This window comes from Urocampus carinirostris, chromosome 2 (assembly GCF_059441175.1).
Source record: "Urocampus carinirostris isolate Australia breed hairy pipefish chromosome 2, RoL_Ucar_1.0, whole genome shotgun sequence".
Lineage (NCBI taxonomy): Eukaryota > Metazoa > Chordata > Actinopteri > Syngnathiformes > Syngnathidae > Urocampus > Urocampus carinirostris.
This window is the reverse complement of record NC_142350.1, coordinates 29,702,276-29,719,335: the sequence shown is the minus strand read 5'-3', so window position 1 is coordinate 29,719,335 and position 17,060 is coordinate 29,702,276. Positions and strand designations below refer to the sequence as shown.

Here is a 17,060-nt window from a genome sequence, read left to right as displayed (position 1 = left end):
GGAAGTAGTAAAAGAGTTGTAATATATATGTTGATTTGTTTTCGTTTTTTGATGGCATTACAGAAAATACCTGTATTTTAATTTTCTAAGACAGTCCTGTAACTTTGGACCAATTTTGTGATGAATCTCTTCACAAAATTAAAATTAAAGAAAAAATACAGTCAGTACGTTTTTACCTTTCTTTGCTTTCCTCTGCAGTTTTAGTGTGTCTGATGACTTTTTCTTGATCTCCTGTCGAGCTCTCTTATAATCTAGTTAAAGACAAAGTATGGATGTCGGTCAACTGGGTTCAGTTCAACATAAAATCTTTTCAATTAGCTTTACCAAACGAGTACAGTTGTAACCTAATTAATTTATCAAGTCACTCAATTGACGACCGTTATTTTCTTATTTTAAATGCCACTGGAACCATTTTAGAGCAGCTCAAAGTATGAATAGCTGTTTTCCCCTTGCAATTCAGAGTGACTCAAATTAAAAAGTCTGCTAAATTCCTTTAAACCAGGGGTCGGGAACCTATGGCTCGCGAGCCATATATGGCTCTTTCTATGAGTATCTGTGGCTCAGAGACAAATTTGATTGCATGCAAAATTTCTCCATCTTGTTCAAAACCTGCATTGTCTATCTTATCCAGGCACACGCAAAGCCAAACCAAGGCTAAATAAACATGGTATTACTTCGCAGTATATATAGGGCACGTTTTTCACTGCAATTTACAGTCAAGGTGTCACACAAAAAAAGGGGGAAAAAAACTCGTTTTGGCTGTACAACGCTAAATAATCCTTTATATAAAAGTTCACTATATAATCTGTGTTCAGTGTTCAGATACCTTATGATGAATCCACAGAACTGTAAATACGCCAAAACACCGGAAGAGAACTTAGTCATTTGATTGGGTGAGTGGGAGGGATGGGTGGAGCTATGCAAAAAGTGCAAGCACTCCCTCCCAAAAGTGAGCTCATCAGGCTCCCTATTTGCAGAATGTTGTGACGTTTTTACACAATAACTGCTTGCATCTGGTTTTGAAACCAATATGTATGAAAAAAAGGGTCAAAAGGAGTTTAACCGATCTTGAGTAATTGCAAGAAAGAGACAAGTTTAAAGTGGTATGTTTGTTGATTTTGGGACAGGGGCTCTGGCATTATTCTCTTTTCATAATTTTTATCAAATCATCAAAAATAAACGTGCTGAAGACTAAGCTTTTGTCTGGGGCGCGGGTTTAGCAATTTAGTAAATTTGTCTCATAATATATGGTGTGGCTCTTTCCCAAAATAAAATTAATATTTTTTGCTTTTATGGCTCTATGAGTCAAAAAGGTTACCGACCCCTGCTTTAAACGCTCATTTCTCATCAGTATTGAATGGCAGCACCTTTTCAACTATAGAGCCAGTAACGCTATCCATGCGGCATTAAAATTTTCAAGTTTTTTGTTTCTTCCTGAAGAAATTGGGTGGAGTGGTTGTGTTTTAAATGGACTTTTGTGGTTTACCGTGTTGCAACCTTCCTTATACAAATGCAATATACCAGCTTGTTGACAATAGCCAGCCATTCTGTTCCCTTCTGGTTTGCATCCAAAATGCACCCTTGGCATTTAACTTTGTAATCTAGTTTTACAATCACCTTTCTTGGGGTTTGTACACCTTTTTCATGGCTAAATTTTCAAGGACTTTAAAAAAAACAGTTTTTCAATTTCTTTAGTACCTAAAAGAAGAAATCTGGTGTGAATTGCGTATCTTACAGAGCCATAAATGTATCTGTGATTTACATATGCAATTCTTAAATATTTTATGCGCATTTATTAAGACATATGATTTTTAGAGCTTGGGTAAATCCTGAAAATATTTGTTTTTGAGACAAATTCCCCCCTTACAAGTGTTGTGTAAAAATGTAAAAAGATGTACCTACATTTTCAGTAGCATTTTAACAATTTACTGTAGCACTAGGAAGTGCTACATTTTGTTTTTTTGCATGGCCCATAATTGATACATAATCCTTGAACTAATACACGTTTCATAGTGCCTTGTTTAGGTGTAGCATGCATCTGTCCTCTTGGGCGCAACCCATAGAGAACGATGACGCTGTCATAGGACAATGCCATACAAAATAATGACAGCTGCCATTAATCCCAAGGAAAAGAGAAATGGAATGGCATATCAAAGCCACAAGAAGGCAGTGTTGATGCCATTTTAAAGCAAACCTATTGCAAAACACAGCAACAATTCAAAGCATGTACAAAAACTTCACCCAAAACCCAAGCACTTTTCAACCCTTAAAAATGCAACATTATATTGAAGTATTTTCTGTAATTGTAGGACTACTACTTTTAGAAAACAAACCTTTCAGAGTGCATGGCATGATTCTTCAAAACTGTTAACGAGTAAAATGAGTGAAAAATAAGGAAAAGCAGCTAAATGCAGATTAAATAAAGAATTCATTGTCTATTGTTTCCATTTTATTTAGTAAACAATTACTGCATAGCTTTTTGTACCTTTGGCGTGGTCCTTGTCCAAAGTGTAGACATCTCTTTTCCAATCATCCATTTGTTCTTGTAGGGGGTTGATGAGAGATTCCAGGAAGGTCCTGTAGAAAGAACACGTTTTTTTGCATTGGGTACATCCATTCTTGAGGAAGTTAATAAGTAATTTTATGATTTTTTTTGGTAAATTCTATTATATGGAAACTGTGACTTGGAAAATACTGGTTTTGTTTTCATGCTACAACCTTGCCATGTGTAGCAGTTTCATATATATGGTAGACAAATCTATATTACAACTAATGGTCAATCATTGACAAGCCAGACACTAGGTCAACGTAATTTGTATCCAACTGTGTCACTGTAGGATGATAGACGATTGTGCAGTTCCATCAGTCAATCATTATCTAACTGGGTCTAGAAACGTTTATGAATGTGTTTAAGAAGCTGTGAGTGTTCGGCAGCTGTACGTTAGTGCATACAACTAAAATTAGAAGACCCCCTTCTCACTTGCCCGCATTTCTGTGTGTCTGGTTGTCAGTGGGTGGGTGAAGCCCCCACTCATGTACTGCTATGGAGATCCAAGAGGAATGTGCTAAAATGCCACCTGAAATTAGAACCTCTTGTCTGGGTAATGTGTGTGTGTGAAATGGAGACAGATACTTGGTGTACATATGTGAAGGTCTTCACTCAAACGTTACAGATACCCAACACTCGAAGCTCTACAGGGGACATTCTCACATAGAGCAACACATGACGTCAAACCTCTAACTGTTGAGTGACATCACATGCAGATTTGTACATTGGGATCAAAGAACAGCACATGTGTGGCATTGCGACATAGTTCCAGGTGACAAGCTTTATTCTACATGCAAACCCACACCACCTTACATTCCACTTAAACACAGACCAAAACACTACTGTCATGTAAATAAATGTCAGCCGTGTGGTACATGAGCAAGACAGTGCCACACGCAATACCGGACGAATCCAATTCCTTACATGGAAAACTGTTTGAATTTGGCCTCAATGCTGCGATGTCTCATACACATTCGGGTCAAAGCTGATCCAATGTCTTTGGTGCCCCCTAAAAGACAAAAATAGACAATCATCATTAAAACAAGCATAATAAACTTTGGCAGACTCTTGGACAAACAGTATTTGCTTCTGGTATGTTGAAGTGCAGGAAAAATAAAGTATCTTGTAACTGGGCAGTATGACATAAAGAACACACACACAAAAACAAAGTAAATTTAGAAGAAAAAAAATCCCCCAAAAAGTATTTCAGTTACATGAGCCATACAGCCAATCGTTAAAGGTGGGGTGCATAGTTTGAGATATCCTTTAAAAGTGTCAAATTACATATTTCCTCTATTAAGTATATGTTAACAATGCCCAACCAAGTTCAAGAGCCTTTACTTCATTTTTTCCACAACACTTATCTGCTTTTATCTTTTACCCTCGGTGTTCCGAGCACGAAGCACATTATGCAGGAGGAAAGGAGACGGAGGGGATGAGGGAGGAGATTGATTTAACACGCGTGCTGGCGGTTTCATGTTATTAGATTATAAAAATGGTCAAAGTAAGAAAATTACAATAATTTGAAGTTACGATACCAACTTTCATGTATTACTTGTGATGTGGACATACTCACATTGGTTATTTGATTAGCGGAGTGCAGATATATTGTATAAAAATGAGCGGGTTATAAAGCCATCGCTGTAGCAAACCAATTGATGTGCATTAGTTGACCTCAAAACTTACACTTTAATAAAATAAAATATCCTAGTTTACAGATCTATTACCACTGTAAATTAGATTTAGAGGCTTTCATTAATGCAATATTGTGAACAATGTAACACCCTGGAGACTTGTGTAAATTTCTTTCCACAGCGTTAATGGCGGTCCTGTGCAGGAAGGCCCTAGGCTGGATGTCAAAGCAGTGACTTCATAATGATTGACAGAACTTTTGTGTGACATCTCAATGTGACTCAAGTTTCTGTGTGGGATGTCCCTATGCGTATTTTTGTTTATAGACAAAATTTGCACGACTTTGTGTCTACATGAGGGAAAAGGTAGGGTCAACAGGTTCTCATGAGTGGATGTATGGGACACTTAGAATCCCTCAAACAAAACAAGATTGTACAAGTTTGTGCAGCGTGCACAAAAAACTGGAAACTACAATAAGGCTCAAGACAATAAGGCCTACATATTGAAAATATAACATGTGATTTAGAAAATGAAAAATTCAAAATGTGAGAACTAAATCTACTTTGAATGCCTTTTGTCCACGTCTACTGCCTAAAACTGCAAAGGGTGAGGCAAGTAAAAACATTTAAACCAAGTACAACACAAGGCAGTTTTATTTATGGCTACACTTGTTTAATCATCTATCTATCCATCCATTACTGAACAGCTTATTATTCTTAAAGGTGGGGCTAACATATCTCAGAGTACTACAGGGAAGCCAATCCACCCAAGAAAGTGTTAGTACTGGCAAAATCTACTTATTGCACAGTAACTCAGCAGCTCAAGCTTCCACCGTCTGGGGAAGAGTTTGGTTTCAGCTGATAATGATTTTTATTTTACTACTACACCCCTGCATCTGGATTTGATATAAAGCATATGTTAAAACCTCAGTTTATTTGCCGCAATATGCCATATACTTAAAAAGACTACCTCTGTCCATATGACTGCAATACCTACAATCATTTTCTTTAGGACAATGTTTAATTGAAGGTAGCTATTACATCTTTAGCGACATTAATGTAGCTTCTGTGTGTATAAGCGGAGTTGAGATTCTGTTGGAGTCGGGTGTAAAAGGTGGAACCAAAGCAGTAACAAAAGCAGTACGGAACATATAAAAGGAATGCAGTCAGTAGAATGGGGGGGTGTAACTTAACCTGGGCCTGACACTTCTCCCTTTGTGTTGGTGTCCAACAAGTATTTTACAGTACATGGCACACTAGATTCTAGCGTTGACAAATCATACGTCAAATTATCTGATAGTGTGAAGCAAGACTGCGTTTGCTCAGTTATATGTGAGAGGCAGGGCCAGAAGGATGTAAATCTTCCGTTATGGTTTTGTTGTGTCAGTTTTTGTAAAAGGATTGTATATAACTTAGCGGCGCATATTTAATGGTCTGACTTCTCGTAAAACACACAGTTGAATTCAGATGACTTTAGGTGTTCTTTGTTTTTAGAAAACTTGCTATAAGCCAATGTCAACTCCTTTTTTATTTTCATTACTATAGTCTCATTAATCCTGGCAAAAAGTTGACAGTGTTGAATTCTTTGGTGTGCAATATCATGTAGTAAAGACATGCACGAGAAAAGAATGTGAACATTCCTCTTATTGTAAGAAAAACTGTTGTGGTCTTCTCTGAATAAAAATGCTCTACACACACGGCATCTTCCCTGTCTACGTCTTGTGACCTCTGACAGAAATAGACACAGCTCCAGTTATGTGCCACACACAATGTTGCGCACACACGTCAAAACATGCACTCAAAAAAACAACCCCCACACACCTTACTTGTAGACAAGGCCACCAAACTGCTTTAAGTAAATAAGTATTCATAGTGGCGCAGCAGACATAGCAGTGATGAGACATGATGTTTTGCAGTCTTGTAATTACACCAATTCAAAATTTAAGTGGTCTGGTGGTGGGGTAGTGCTGCTCATATATTTAAAAAAGGTCAGCGACATTTTTACAACGTAGTGCATCACAGTGGTAGTTAGACACTCAAAAAAGTATGTGTGCAGCAAGAACATTTTAGGTAAAAATCTCGATTGAATCATTTGGCTTGCTCTCTGAAAGTTACTGACCGTCCACATCCACAATGGAACTGTGTCGCATTCTACATTGTGCCTTTGTATAAAACTGTTGAATGCGTGTTTGCGTGATTTACATAGAAGTACTCTAAAATGGTAGCATTTTAGAAAATAAAAAGGAAAACATGCTAAAACTACACACACAAAAATGTTCTGGTCTATATTTATGCACCTATAGCCCAAATTTTAATACTAAATACAAAAAAAAAACTGGAATAACTTCACCAATTCTTCATAGAAGCAGCTTTCTCAAAGTAAAAAATATAAAAATAAAATAGTAAAAATATGTAAAAGATCAATAGTGATGGTCGTAAAAAAAAGTAATAGGTAAATAATTGATTTAGTCAAGAAATTTCACAAAATGTTCACTCTTTCTTTATCAGAGCACAGAGGTTGATTTTGTTCCAACAGCATGTAAAGGGACAGATGTCTGCCAGAGTGGTGGTTACACTGATAAGTGGCTAGTACAGATGGATTTAAATGTGCTTACCTAGTGGGACTAAGGCAGAGTTATCTGTTGGTTAAATAATTAGAGAGCTGGAGGGAGCATGAAGCTACCCCAAAGGCCGGATAAAATGTTTTTTTTTACTTCATATAGTACATACTTTTTGAATGATGTAACTGCTTATTTCAAAATTTCATATGAGGAAATCCAATGTGCCCGAAGGTAGCAAGCATCTATTTATTCTCATGCCGTTTTCTACAACAAATTGAAGCCATCTTAGATGTTCCATTATGGTACTCTTTTGGAAAGTTGTGAAACAATGCGGCAGGAGTGTTAAAATGTGGAAGCTCACCAGTTTTAAAAGCATCATTTGCTAGAGGAGCATCATTTCAATTACACATTTACAAATCAGACCATGACAAAAAGCATTAAGTGGAGTTAAATGATTTTGATTCTGCATCAGACTATCCTAATCACTCTCCCAAAAAAAAAAAAAAAATCAAATTCCTTTTTTTATACAAGGGATTCATTTATTTAACATGTTTGCATATTAACAGTGCTATTAAAACAGTTTGTATCTAAGGAACTGTATTTTTTATACATCATAGGTCAAATGCTATTTTCAGAACTGAGTGTGTGTCCCTGGCTCCCTCCAAAATTAGAGGAAGTCCACAAATGGCTCACAGACCACAGTTTGAAAACCAATGCTCCTACTTTTGTTTTGGAGCTTTTGGCATGTCCAGATTGAGCCACCCACACAGCACTTTTTAATGGCAAATGTCCTCACAATTGACCAGTTCAACATTATTGTGTACCCCATAATAAACACGGGTAAAACCGTTTATATTTTTACCTTTCTGAACAGAATTTTTTTGTGAGGAAAAAACATTGTTGTTGACATTTTGTAATTGAGGACCATAAGAATAATAGTCTATTGGAACAACAGTTCTTGAATGACACGTGCAACACTCTTAATTGGGAAGTATTGACTTGAAAAGCGCTATATAAATGCAGATCATTTCATTTCATTTCATCAAATGTCAGACAGCTTTCTTAACGCTCTCACTTTGGCATCCTATACACTCCATAGTCAGACTGACTCGCCACAGACATGCACCTGCTGCAAAGTGACGGGTGCTGACTTAGAAAAACATATATCAACAGCTGATGACAAAAGAGGAAAACGAGAGTATGGAAAATTGGAGATACCATGTTGGTGCTAAAGACTAAAACAGATTTTGTGAAAAAAATAAATTACAGTCATACCTATTTACACAAGCACCTCTAAACACGAGAATTTGGCTTTAAGAGTTTGTTTTCAAACAAAAATTGTGCTCACTTTGTGTAATAAAATACTGTTCATGAGCAGTCGCAGAGGCTAGCACAAGAGATCGCTCGAGACCAATCAACGCTCTTGACTACTCACCACTTGTGACTGCTTACCACCAGCATCAGCTCGTCCTGTTTGCGCATGCAAACTACTACGGGCAAAAAAAACGAGAAAAATTTGTGCTGCAAATTTTTGTGTGTCTACATTCGTTTTAAGTTACAGTAACTTTATTTAAGTGTACAGTAAATGCTTACGTATCATCAACAGTCTCTCAATCTCATTCCTGTTAACCTCTGGCAAAAGCAAACATTATTAAAGATTGCAAATCCTCCTCGTTAAAAAATAATAAAGCTTACAAAAACACTGCAGCACCTACTCACAACAAGACAGGCTATGGAGAATACCGCAACAATATTAGAAATCTACGATGACTTTATTGTCTGTTACCAGTGACAGATGATCCAGATTGGCGCAAAAATGTGCAAGGCAAGATCAGTCTTTCAGTCCCCCCCCATAAAAAAAATTCTAGATGGCGTACACAATATGAAATGATCAAATAACGTATAAAATACTGGAAAAACGTATAAGTTGACAGGTATGCAGTATCAGTGACTGCTCCGTATGAGCTCCCACCTAATGTTCCTTCCCAACAGATACTATGCATGGGAATCAATTTAGATAACATGAGTAAATTCTTGTGTGTGCAAACCTATTAGGACATGTACAGTAGTTATGCATCTATGTCATAAAATCATAATAAGGGATGTCCACTGTATATTTTGGCGGAGCTTGCATAACTGCACGAATCCCTAATGCACCACATAACTTTTGCTAAATGAACTCCAAGATCAAATTCAGACAGTTCTTGCTCACATCAAGCTCTTTGCACGTTTTCCAATGAAGACTGATTGTCCTGCAGTTGGGTATACTCTGGTAAAAAAATGAAACCAGATAATCGGAAGACACGGATAAGTTTGAAAGTACAACACACCACTTTGTTTGAAATAATGACCAACAGATTACACCCACCCAATGAGCAAGTGAGGTGACATTATCCAACCCGGCATCACCCCATATTCCTCCGCCTGCCCACATACACACAAGGTCTTCACACAAGCGCATCATTCATCCACAGAGTTTCATGAAGTGTTGATGGCACAACAAAGAACAATGAGGACAAGTTATGTCACAGTAGCTTCAAGCTACTACAAATACTGCATGCATATTTCAAGCTTTGCCCTTTGTTATTAACCATAGAGATGAACCTGCGTATTACAAGTATAGTCGATGTGCCAGAGTATTAGTCCCCCTTCCGTGAGAATAAATGTTTATTTATTCAATAGTATCCTGATTGGTTTGCATGGACAGTGAGTACTTTTATTTTTTAAAGGATTAATGTAACTTGGGGACTTTGGTCATTTTAGTGTGGAACGTAAACATTTATCTGAAGCTTAATTGAAAGAAAAAAATTACAATGGTGATCAATCTGGAATGTTCATTTTGTCAGAAGAACGGGATTTAGCTTTCCACAAAATTGTTCAAACATTTCTTTTTGTACTATTAGTTTTTCTGGGACCAGGAGTCAGTCGCCACCCGTTTAATTTTGTATAGTGGGAATCCTTAGCTGTTGCAATAAATAAACCTGCTGATGTATGCATGTCATGCTTTTGTCACAATAGCTAACACAACATCTATTTGCCTTAAGGTTTCTAATAATCAAATTAAGCAAGCTTGACAGACCAGGTTTGGTGAGCGTATTTTTAGATAGTTGTTCCAAAATAAAGAAAATATCCCCTAGGTGAGCAGACAAGCCAAAACTTAGTTACCATAATAAAGTGAGGGACATAGGCGGTCATTGTTGCCCGAATGAAAGCCAAACTTCTTGTCAAAGTCAAACAAACCATGGCCAGATTTCTCCAGGCTTTATTTGGGTTCCTGTCAAGGTTCTTTAAGGTAACAGCACTATCTAAGAAAACTAATGTGAAAATGTAAGAGCCTATATGGTAGTCCAGAACAGAGGCTAGATTGTTGGCTGGTGGCCGTAGGTCAAAGGGGAACTGTTCATTATTTATTAAAGAACGGAAGAACTAAATTTAGAAAATACTGGACTACCTTCAGGACACTTCTCAGTGGTTTGACCAAGTTCCTGTTTGAATAAAAACAAAGTGCAGACGGAGACAAACAAGAACCACAGACATCATGGGTTATATATGTACATGTGTAACAGTAATGCTTTTCTTTTCTACCCAGGGCCGTATAGCCTACGTTCCTGTGTCCTCGCCTGTAATCAAAAGCCGAGGAATAATTAATAGTAATAATATTAAATTTCCAAATGAATAAATATAGGGCATTTCATGGTAAACCAAATACTACTATAACTACATCCATCCATCCATGATCTCCACAGCTTATCCTCAGTAGGTAGCCCATCTCAGCTATCTGCCGGTAGTAGGCATAGGACACTCTGAACTGGTTTGCCAGCCAGTCGCAGGGCACACAGAGACAGACAACTCACTTGCTCATTCACATCTAGGGACAATTTGGACCAGCCAATTACCTGACATGCATGTTTTTGGAATGTGGGAAGAAACTGGAATGCCTGGAGGAAACCCACACAAGAACGGGGAGAACATGCAAACTCCTGTAGAAAGGCTGTTAGCCGGATTTGATCCCATGACCTCAGAACTGTGTGCGGATGCGATACCCGGTCATCCGCCGTGCCGCCACTATATTTACAGTACATATTGTTTGCTAAATACCATGCACTTTAAGTTGGTTGAAAGAGGATATTAGAAAGATATAATTTGTTTCTCTATTACAAATGTGTGTCATATGTGTAAATGATTTATTCTGTAAAGCGTTGTGCAACAAACCTAGTAATAAAACATTCTATTGCATTCAAATGTGTATTTCAAAAATAATAGATGTATCAATCAATTTTTGTAGTGCTTAAACGTGTGCACAGAAGGTTGCTCAAGCTTGTACTTGTCAAATATCTTGTAAATCTTTGGCTGAGTGTGTTTTTGACCATTGAGGTAGTTTAATTGCTGGCTGCAGTGATTTGTAAGGTTCTCATGATGGGGTCAGGTCAAACAAGGGGAACAGAGACTTGATTCAGTGCCATGCAGGGAAATTGAACGGAGAATGAGATTCTAAGATGGATAGAGGACAGCGTACGCACTCAGGCTAAAAATGAAAAAGAGAACAGACTTTTCAAAGGAGGCATTGACGCAGTGGACTAGTTCAGGATACGAGTCGGCTTTCTAATAGAAGCCAAACCATGAAATTTGTTTATTTTTCCTGGTGCAAAATTTGCTACGGTGAGAGGCAGCGACAAAACATACTTTGTTGCACTGAAGTACTTTATATTCAGATACCTTTTGGAGAACGTACATTGATATACTTTAAAAATGATTTCTAATCTATTTACACAATAGTATTGGTTGTTCAATGAGTGACGAGTGCTTGAAGCAAAACTTAAAATTATTTGACAGAAAACGGCAGTGTCTCTGACAGGCACATAACTTGGCAAACACAAGCGCAAGCTTGCAGAGCATTCACTGGAGAAAAATGTACACATATGCACGCACAAATGTGTGACGTGGCCATGTCTGCACTCAGTGCTGTTGCGCTCTATAGCATACATTGGGTTTAATGTTTGGAGTTTAAGACCCTTCTGCAATCAAAGACCGGATGGAGGGCAAGTAGACACACAATTATTACCTACCTCATGTATGCTTATTAGCGATTTGGACCCTGCTGTTATTCATCCACAGTTAATGAACTCTAGGCTATTAAAGTACATTAACTCAACATTCCCAAGTCTGTGTGCACGACTTTTTGCCCAACAGAGACCCTAATAAGTGATAAAAAAAACAAGTCTGTTTTTTTAACCCATTTGGGATTTTTAAAGGTACAAACGGTGTGACAAAAAAAATGGCTTATAGTTTTAAAACAATATTAGCAACAAGCATGCATTATAAATTTGACCGGCAACTTGCAGGGTTTGAGACTACATGCACATTATGACGCACTTTGGATGTTGGAGGTATTGGTACAACCCAACAGATTTAAAAGAAGAGTTAAATCCTTTTATGAATCAATATTTTGTATGATGGAATGGGATACATGAGTACAAAACATATTGAAAAATGTTGCAAATTATTAACAAATTTGATTTATTTGGGCAAATAAAAAGTGTGGTTAAAGGTTGACCTTTTTTTTCGCTGTATCAGTTGCAATGCACATGATTGTAATAAGAAAACATGATTATATGCACGATTATAATGCTAACCTATGAAAAGACATAAAATTTGTTGTATTTCAGAAAGTAAAACCCCTACAAAACATTCATTTTGGACACGGGTTATTCAACTCAACCAACAGGTAATGAGCTTGTTTACGTGCCAGTCAGATTGACAAACACACGCCCAAAGCTAATCTTTGTTGGATTTTTACTTTCAGAGCACGGATTTTCCACTGATGAACATAAGACCTTATTAGTAGCGGCTACTGAATGTAAAGTAAGCCGTTTCATGACTTAACAATCATACAAGTCCAGACAGGATGAAAAAGTAGAGCTGCTGATTGAGACAAGGGATTAGAGTAAAATGCCAAAGCATGTAAACTCACGCACACATTTTTTCAGTAAACTAGGGCACTTGATAAGTTAGAGTGACTCGAATGAAGATGAAAATTAAAGGTTAAAAAGTAAGACAGAACCACAATTATTTGATTGTAGAAGAAACAAATTACATGCATTACTGTGAAGGGAGTGCACATGTGCTCAGTAAAATCATGCTGGATTCTTGTACAACACTAAGTGTTTTACCTGTGTGCAAATATTGAAGCAACAACGTAATACATACATTTTGACTTTCCTCAATATATTTAAGAGGTTAGTCCAAACAAACGTTGTAAATTTCAAATATTAACACAACCTACAATTGTTAGAAAATACAAAATATTCCCAAGCATATTTATATTGATTATACCACTGATGGCAATGCCAAAGTAATAACTTTAACCGAACCATAAACATAACTGACAAACCCTCATGTTCCCATAATCAAGTCATCAGAATCATTTGATCTGCTTGCCAATCTATACAATATTGATGCTTTACAACCTCAACTACAATGGCGACTCAGCTATTAAAACTAATAAGGAAATTATCAAGTAAGAATTTACCCCATCGCTCAACTGTTCCAATATAATCATGCCGAGTACCCTGGCACGAGTCAATAATTTTCTACTGAAAGAGAAGGGCAGCACACAAGAAAGACCAACATCCCATTTACTATTATCTTAGCAAGACATGGCTGACTAAAATTCAATTTAAATGGCTAACTTAAATTCAAAACAGTAATCTCATATCCAGCCTGCATGCACCTATATGTGGGTCAATGCAAGAACAGAGAATAATGTTTATGATCTCATGGAATCTGAATGGATTTATTACAACCATATGACAAAAGCTTTGTAGATTCCAGACGGAGAAAGGGTCATACGTGAACTTTTATCCTTACATTTTATTTCCATTGTTAATTTAATGTATTGAATGTTATCACTTTAACTAATTATCTTACAGTTTTGCTCCAGGCAACGACATTTCAAACAAATCTCATTGTAATGTATGTACAATGACATTGAAGATTTTAAATTAAAAACAAATTTAACACCATGAAGGAGTAAACAAAAAATGTTGCACTATTCAAAATAGTTATGGTGTGTGAGTCATTTTAGGACTCAGCACTTTTAGGGAAATGTTCAACACGGAATTATTTTGACCATACCACCTGCTCGATTGCACAGACTATTTAATTTGATTCCTTACCTCGAGAGTTTGTTGCCAGGTCAGCCACTTTCTGAAAGGCATCCAAGAAGGCAGCCAAGGCAACCACTGAGGCTCTAAGAGAGAAAAGAAAATCAGTTAGATTAAAACAGAAACATACTAAATCAACTATGCTGTGCAGACCATTATTTGGATTTCACCAATACATTACAGGGAACCTAAAATACAGCTGAGGACTTGGACTGTTGATCTTACTCACTCAGTGTTTGCTTGTTTACTTTAGGGATCCAACACTAAACATTCACAGCAAACTAGAAACTTTCTCTAAGGCTACAGCCTCTACTTATGATGCATTAGAATACATCTCAAAGGATCCCCATAACAATAGTGAGATTACAACTCACACACTGTCCCTGAATTTAGGTAAAATTGAGGGGGAAGAATGTGTATTCAAACCACAACAGTACCACTTTTCTTATCACACAATAGCTCATGAAAATCTAGCAATTAATGGTTTTGAGGGCAGAGTCTAGCATGGGATTCATGGGTGTGGCTTGACCCCCCCAAAAAAAAAATCAACATAGGCACACTCAGATTCCTTTCTATTTCAAGCACAGTGCTGACACTGGAAGAGCTATATCCAAACAAATTATTTCCTCAATACCGTGTTCTCATGAAGTGAATGCTTTTGTGAAGTCTGATCAACTCAAGCAAATCTGAGAAAAGGTGTCAAGGCACAGGAATTACCTCCAACTAGAAATTCTTGATATTCCTCCTTCAAGAACTGCACTTTAGCCATTGCACAGCTGTTGTATATGTTCTACATAACCAAACTAAAAATGTATTTATACTTTGTTGTCCCAAAAAGACCAACAAAGTCCAGAAATCAGGCTCTTTTTCCTTCTACAACATACTTCTTCATTTACACTGTAATAGACTCGGACCAAAATAAGCAGGAGGAAAAACTCCATAGTTAGATCCAAAAGAGTGACTCAACACTGTAATTGGTTGATTTCCGAGTTGCTTTGTGAGAAGGGTGTAGAGGGGCTAAATTACAGAGCAGTACCCCAAGGACATCATTACACACATGAACACATGCCACAGTACTTCTACTTATCGGTGCCAAAGCGGCAAGGTGGGTGTGTTTGTGTTTCACCATGTGTGTGCACCCCTATGTAACTCGGTCCTACCAAAGATTACAGAGCTCCATGGGTGGATTGGGTGTGGGGGGGGCTATACTGTGGTCAAGACCACTACTTTTTCCAAATTGGAAGCGGCTATAGAAAACATTAAAGACCAAAAGGCCTATGTAGTGGTTTACCATTACTACAAGTAGGTAGCACATGCTTAGCTAATGTCAACACTTGTAACTTATTCAGTAGACTTGGCATCAATACAGCTGGCACAGTACTGTCAATGGCTAAGTTCATGTCCAGTGATCGAGGCATAGTTGGAACTACCACAACTTTATGATTAAAAATAGGACTTGCATGTACTAATGACTTGGATTGTCCATGGACAATAAGTATGTGGTTCTCTATCTATTTTTTTGGTCTTGTATAAGTGTGTTGAGCAGGCACACAAACATGTTTAATTTGAATAAGACAGATTTAATTGTGCAGGAAAATTCAAAAATTAATCGATTTTAACTTTTAAAGCTGTTAAAATCAATATATTTTACTAGAAAGATCAATGAAAATGAAAACCTAGGTATATGTTTTGATAATAACAAAATAAAACCAATTTCAGCAAATAATAACTTATGATTTCTTGCTCCTATGAGCCTCCACATGAGTTAAGGCAGGCACGTCAGACATACGGCCTGCCGTTCATTTCTGAGTATGTGAAAAAAAAGAAGCGAGTCTATCGAAATTCAGGATTGTTTTTTTAATAAACCTGGGTGCTAGAGGGCAATTAAAGATATACAGTGGAACCTCGGTTTTCGAACGCCTCTCAGTTCGAACAAATCGGAGTCCGACCAAAAATATCGAGAAATTCTTGCTTCGCTGTTCCGTCAAAAAATCGGAGTTCGAACGCCGATAATGCATGAGTGCGTACGCTAGGGTGCGATGCTGTGCGGCGTACGGGTGTAGATCGTTCTTTTCGTGTTTCTGTTACCGGGTGCGGACGTGCTTCGTTTTGCTTTCGCTTTTAATATAGGTGTACGAAGTGTTTTAGCCCCTAATTATGCCTCCGAAGAAAGTCAGTGCAAGCAGCAAAGTTGCTACAGGTGAAAAAAGAAAAGTAGTGCGTACAACTATTGCTGATTTTGCCTGCGCCTCCTGCTGACCATCACAAAGGTAAGAAATCCTATTCATAATAATTTTCTTTATCCTTTTTTTTTTATTTTTACACGTTCATGTTAGCGTAATCTTTCGTACGGAAGATTACGATAATGCGAACGTACGGTTAGCCTGGGTTAGCTTTAAGTTTACGTTAAACATTCGAGGTAAACATTCAGGGTGTTGGAACGGATTAAAACGATTTACATTATTCTTAATGGGAAAAATGATTTCGGTGATCGAACAAATCGGTTTTCGAACAGGGTTCTGGAACGGATTACGGTTGAGAACCGAGGCTCCACTGTACTCTCACATTTAGTAGACACAGCCCAGTAGTTTAATATGAAGTAGTCTAATCTTATTGACGTCAAGTATTTTGCTTGGCCATGCACTTTTTTTAATTATTAATTTCAAACCAGTACAACAATTAAGGTTTAGAATATATTTTTTCATAGCTGCGATTACTCAACTGATAAACCAGTTACTGCATTAAGTGCCAAACATGAAAATCATATTTTTCCATAGTTTGTGAAAAAATTTGTTTTAGACTTTATCAATGGCAGGGCGGGGGGATATATCAGGGAGTTGTCGCATCTAAAAGGTGGGAAGAAAAACAATACAATTCCACTTCTTGGAAAAATAGCGAGCTGTGATGAAGTCAAAAAACAAGTAGTAAGCAATTTCATAGTCCAAACACATGTCATACAACACTGCAAAACAAGGCAAAACCACATGTTGCTTACTGTCTGACTAATGATAACCACAAGGATGTGTCCACCAATCATGAACATTAAAAATGGATCAAGTTCTTGATACAACTGCTTTCAATCTTTATGAGGAACTCAGTAAATCATTTTTTTCGTTTCTTTGGACCACAATCATGAATTTAATCTATTAGTTGTGAG

At 37.3% G+C, this 17,060-nt stretch overlaps 1 protein-coding gene across 7 annotated transcripts in view; it reads right to left on the bottom strand.

Annotated features, from left to right (window-relative positions):
* LOC148371625 (protein MTSS 1-like) overlaps positions 1 to 17,060 on the bottom strand; it is a 39,051-nt gene that overhangs the window by 10,606 nt on the left and 11,385 nt on the right. For all 7 annotated transcript variants that reach the window (XM_088326169.1, XM_088326170.1, XM_088326174.1 and 4 more), the window contains 4 exons: positions 13,916 to 13,989; positions 3,473 to 3,557; positions 2,486 to 2,577; positions 177 to 251 (listed from right to left, as the gene is read on the bottom strand). In XM_088326169.1, coding sequence (XP_088182295.1) covers positions 177 to 251; positions 2,486 to 2,577; positions 3,473 to 3,557; positions 13,916 to 13,989 — 326 coding nt within the window. The remainder of the gene's footprint in view (positions 1 to 176; positions 252 to 2,485; positions 2,578 to 3,472; positions 3,558 to 13,915; positions 13,990 to 17,060) is intronic.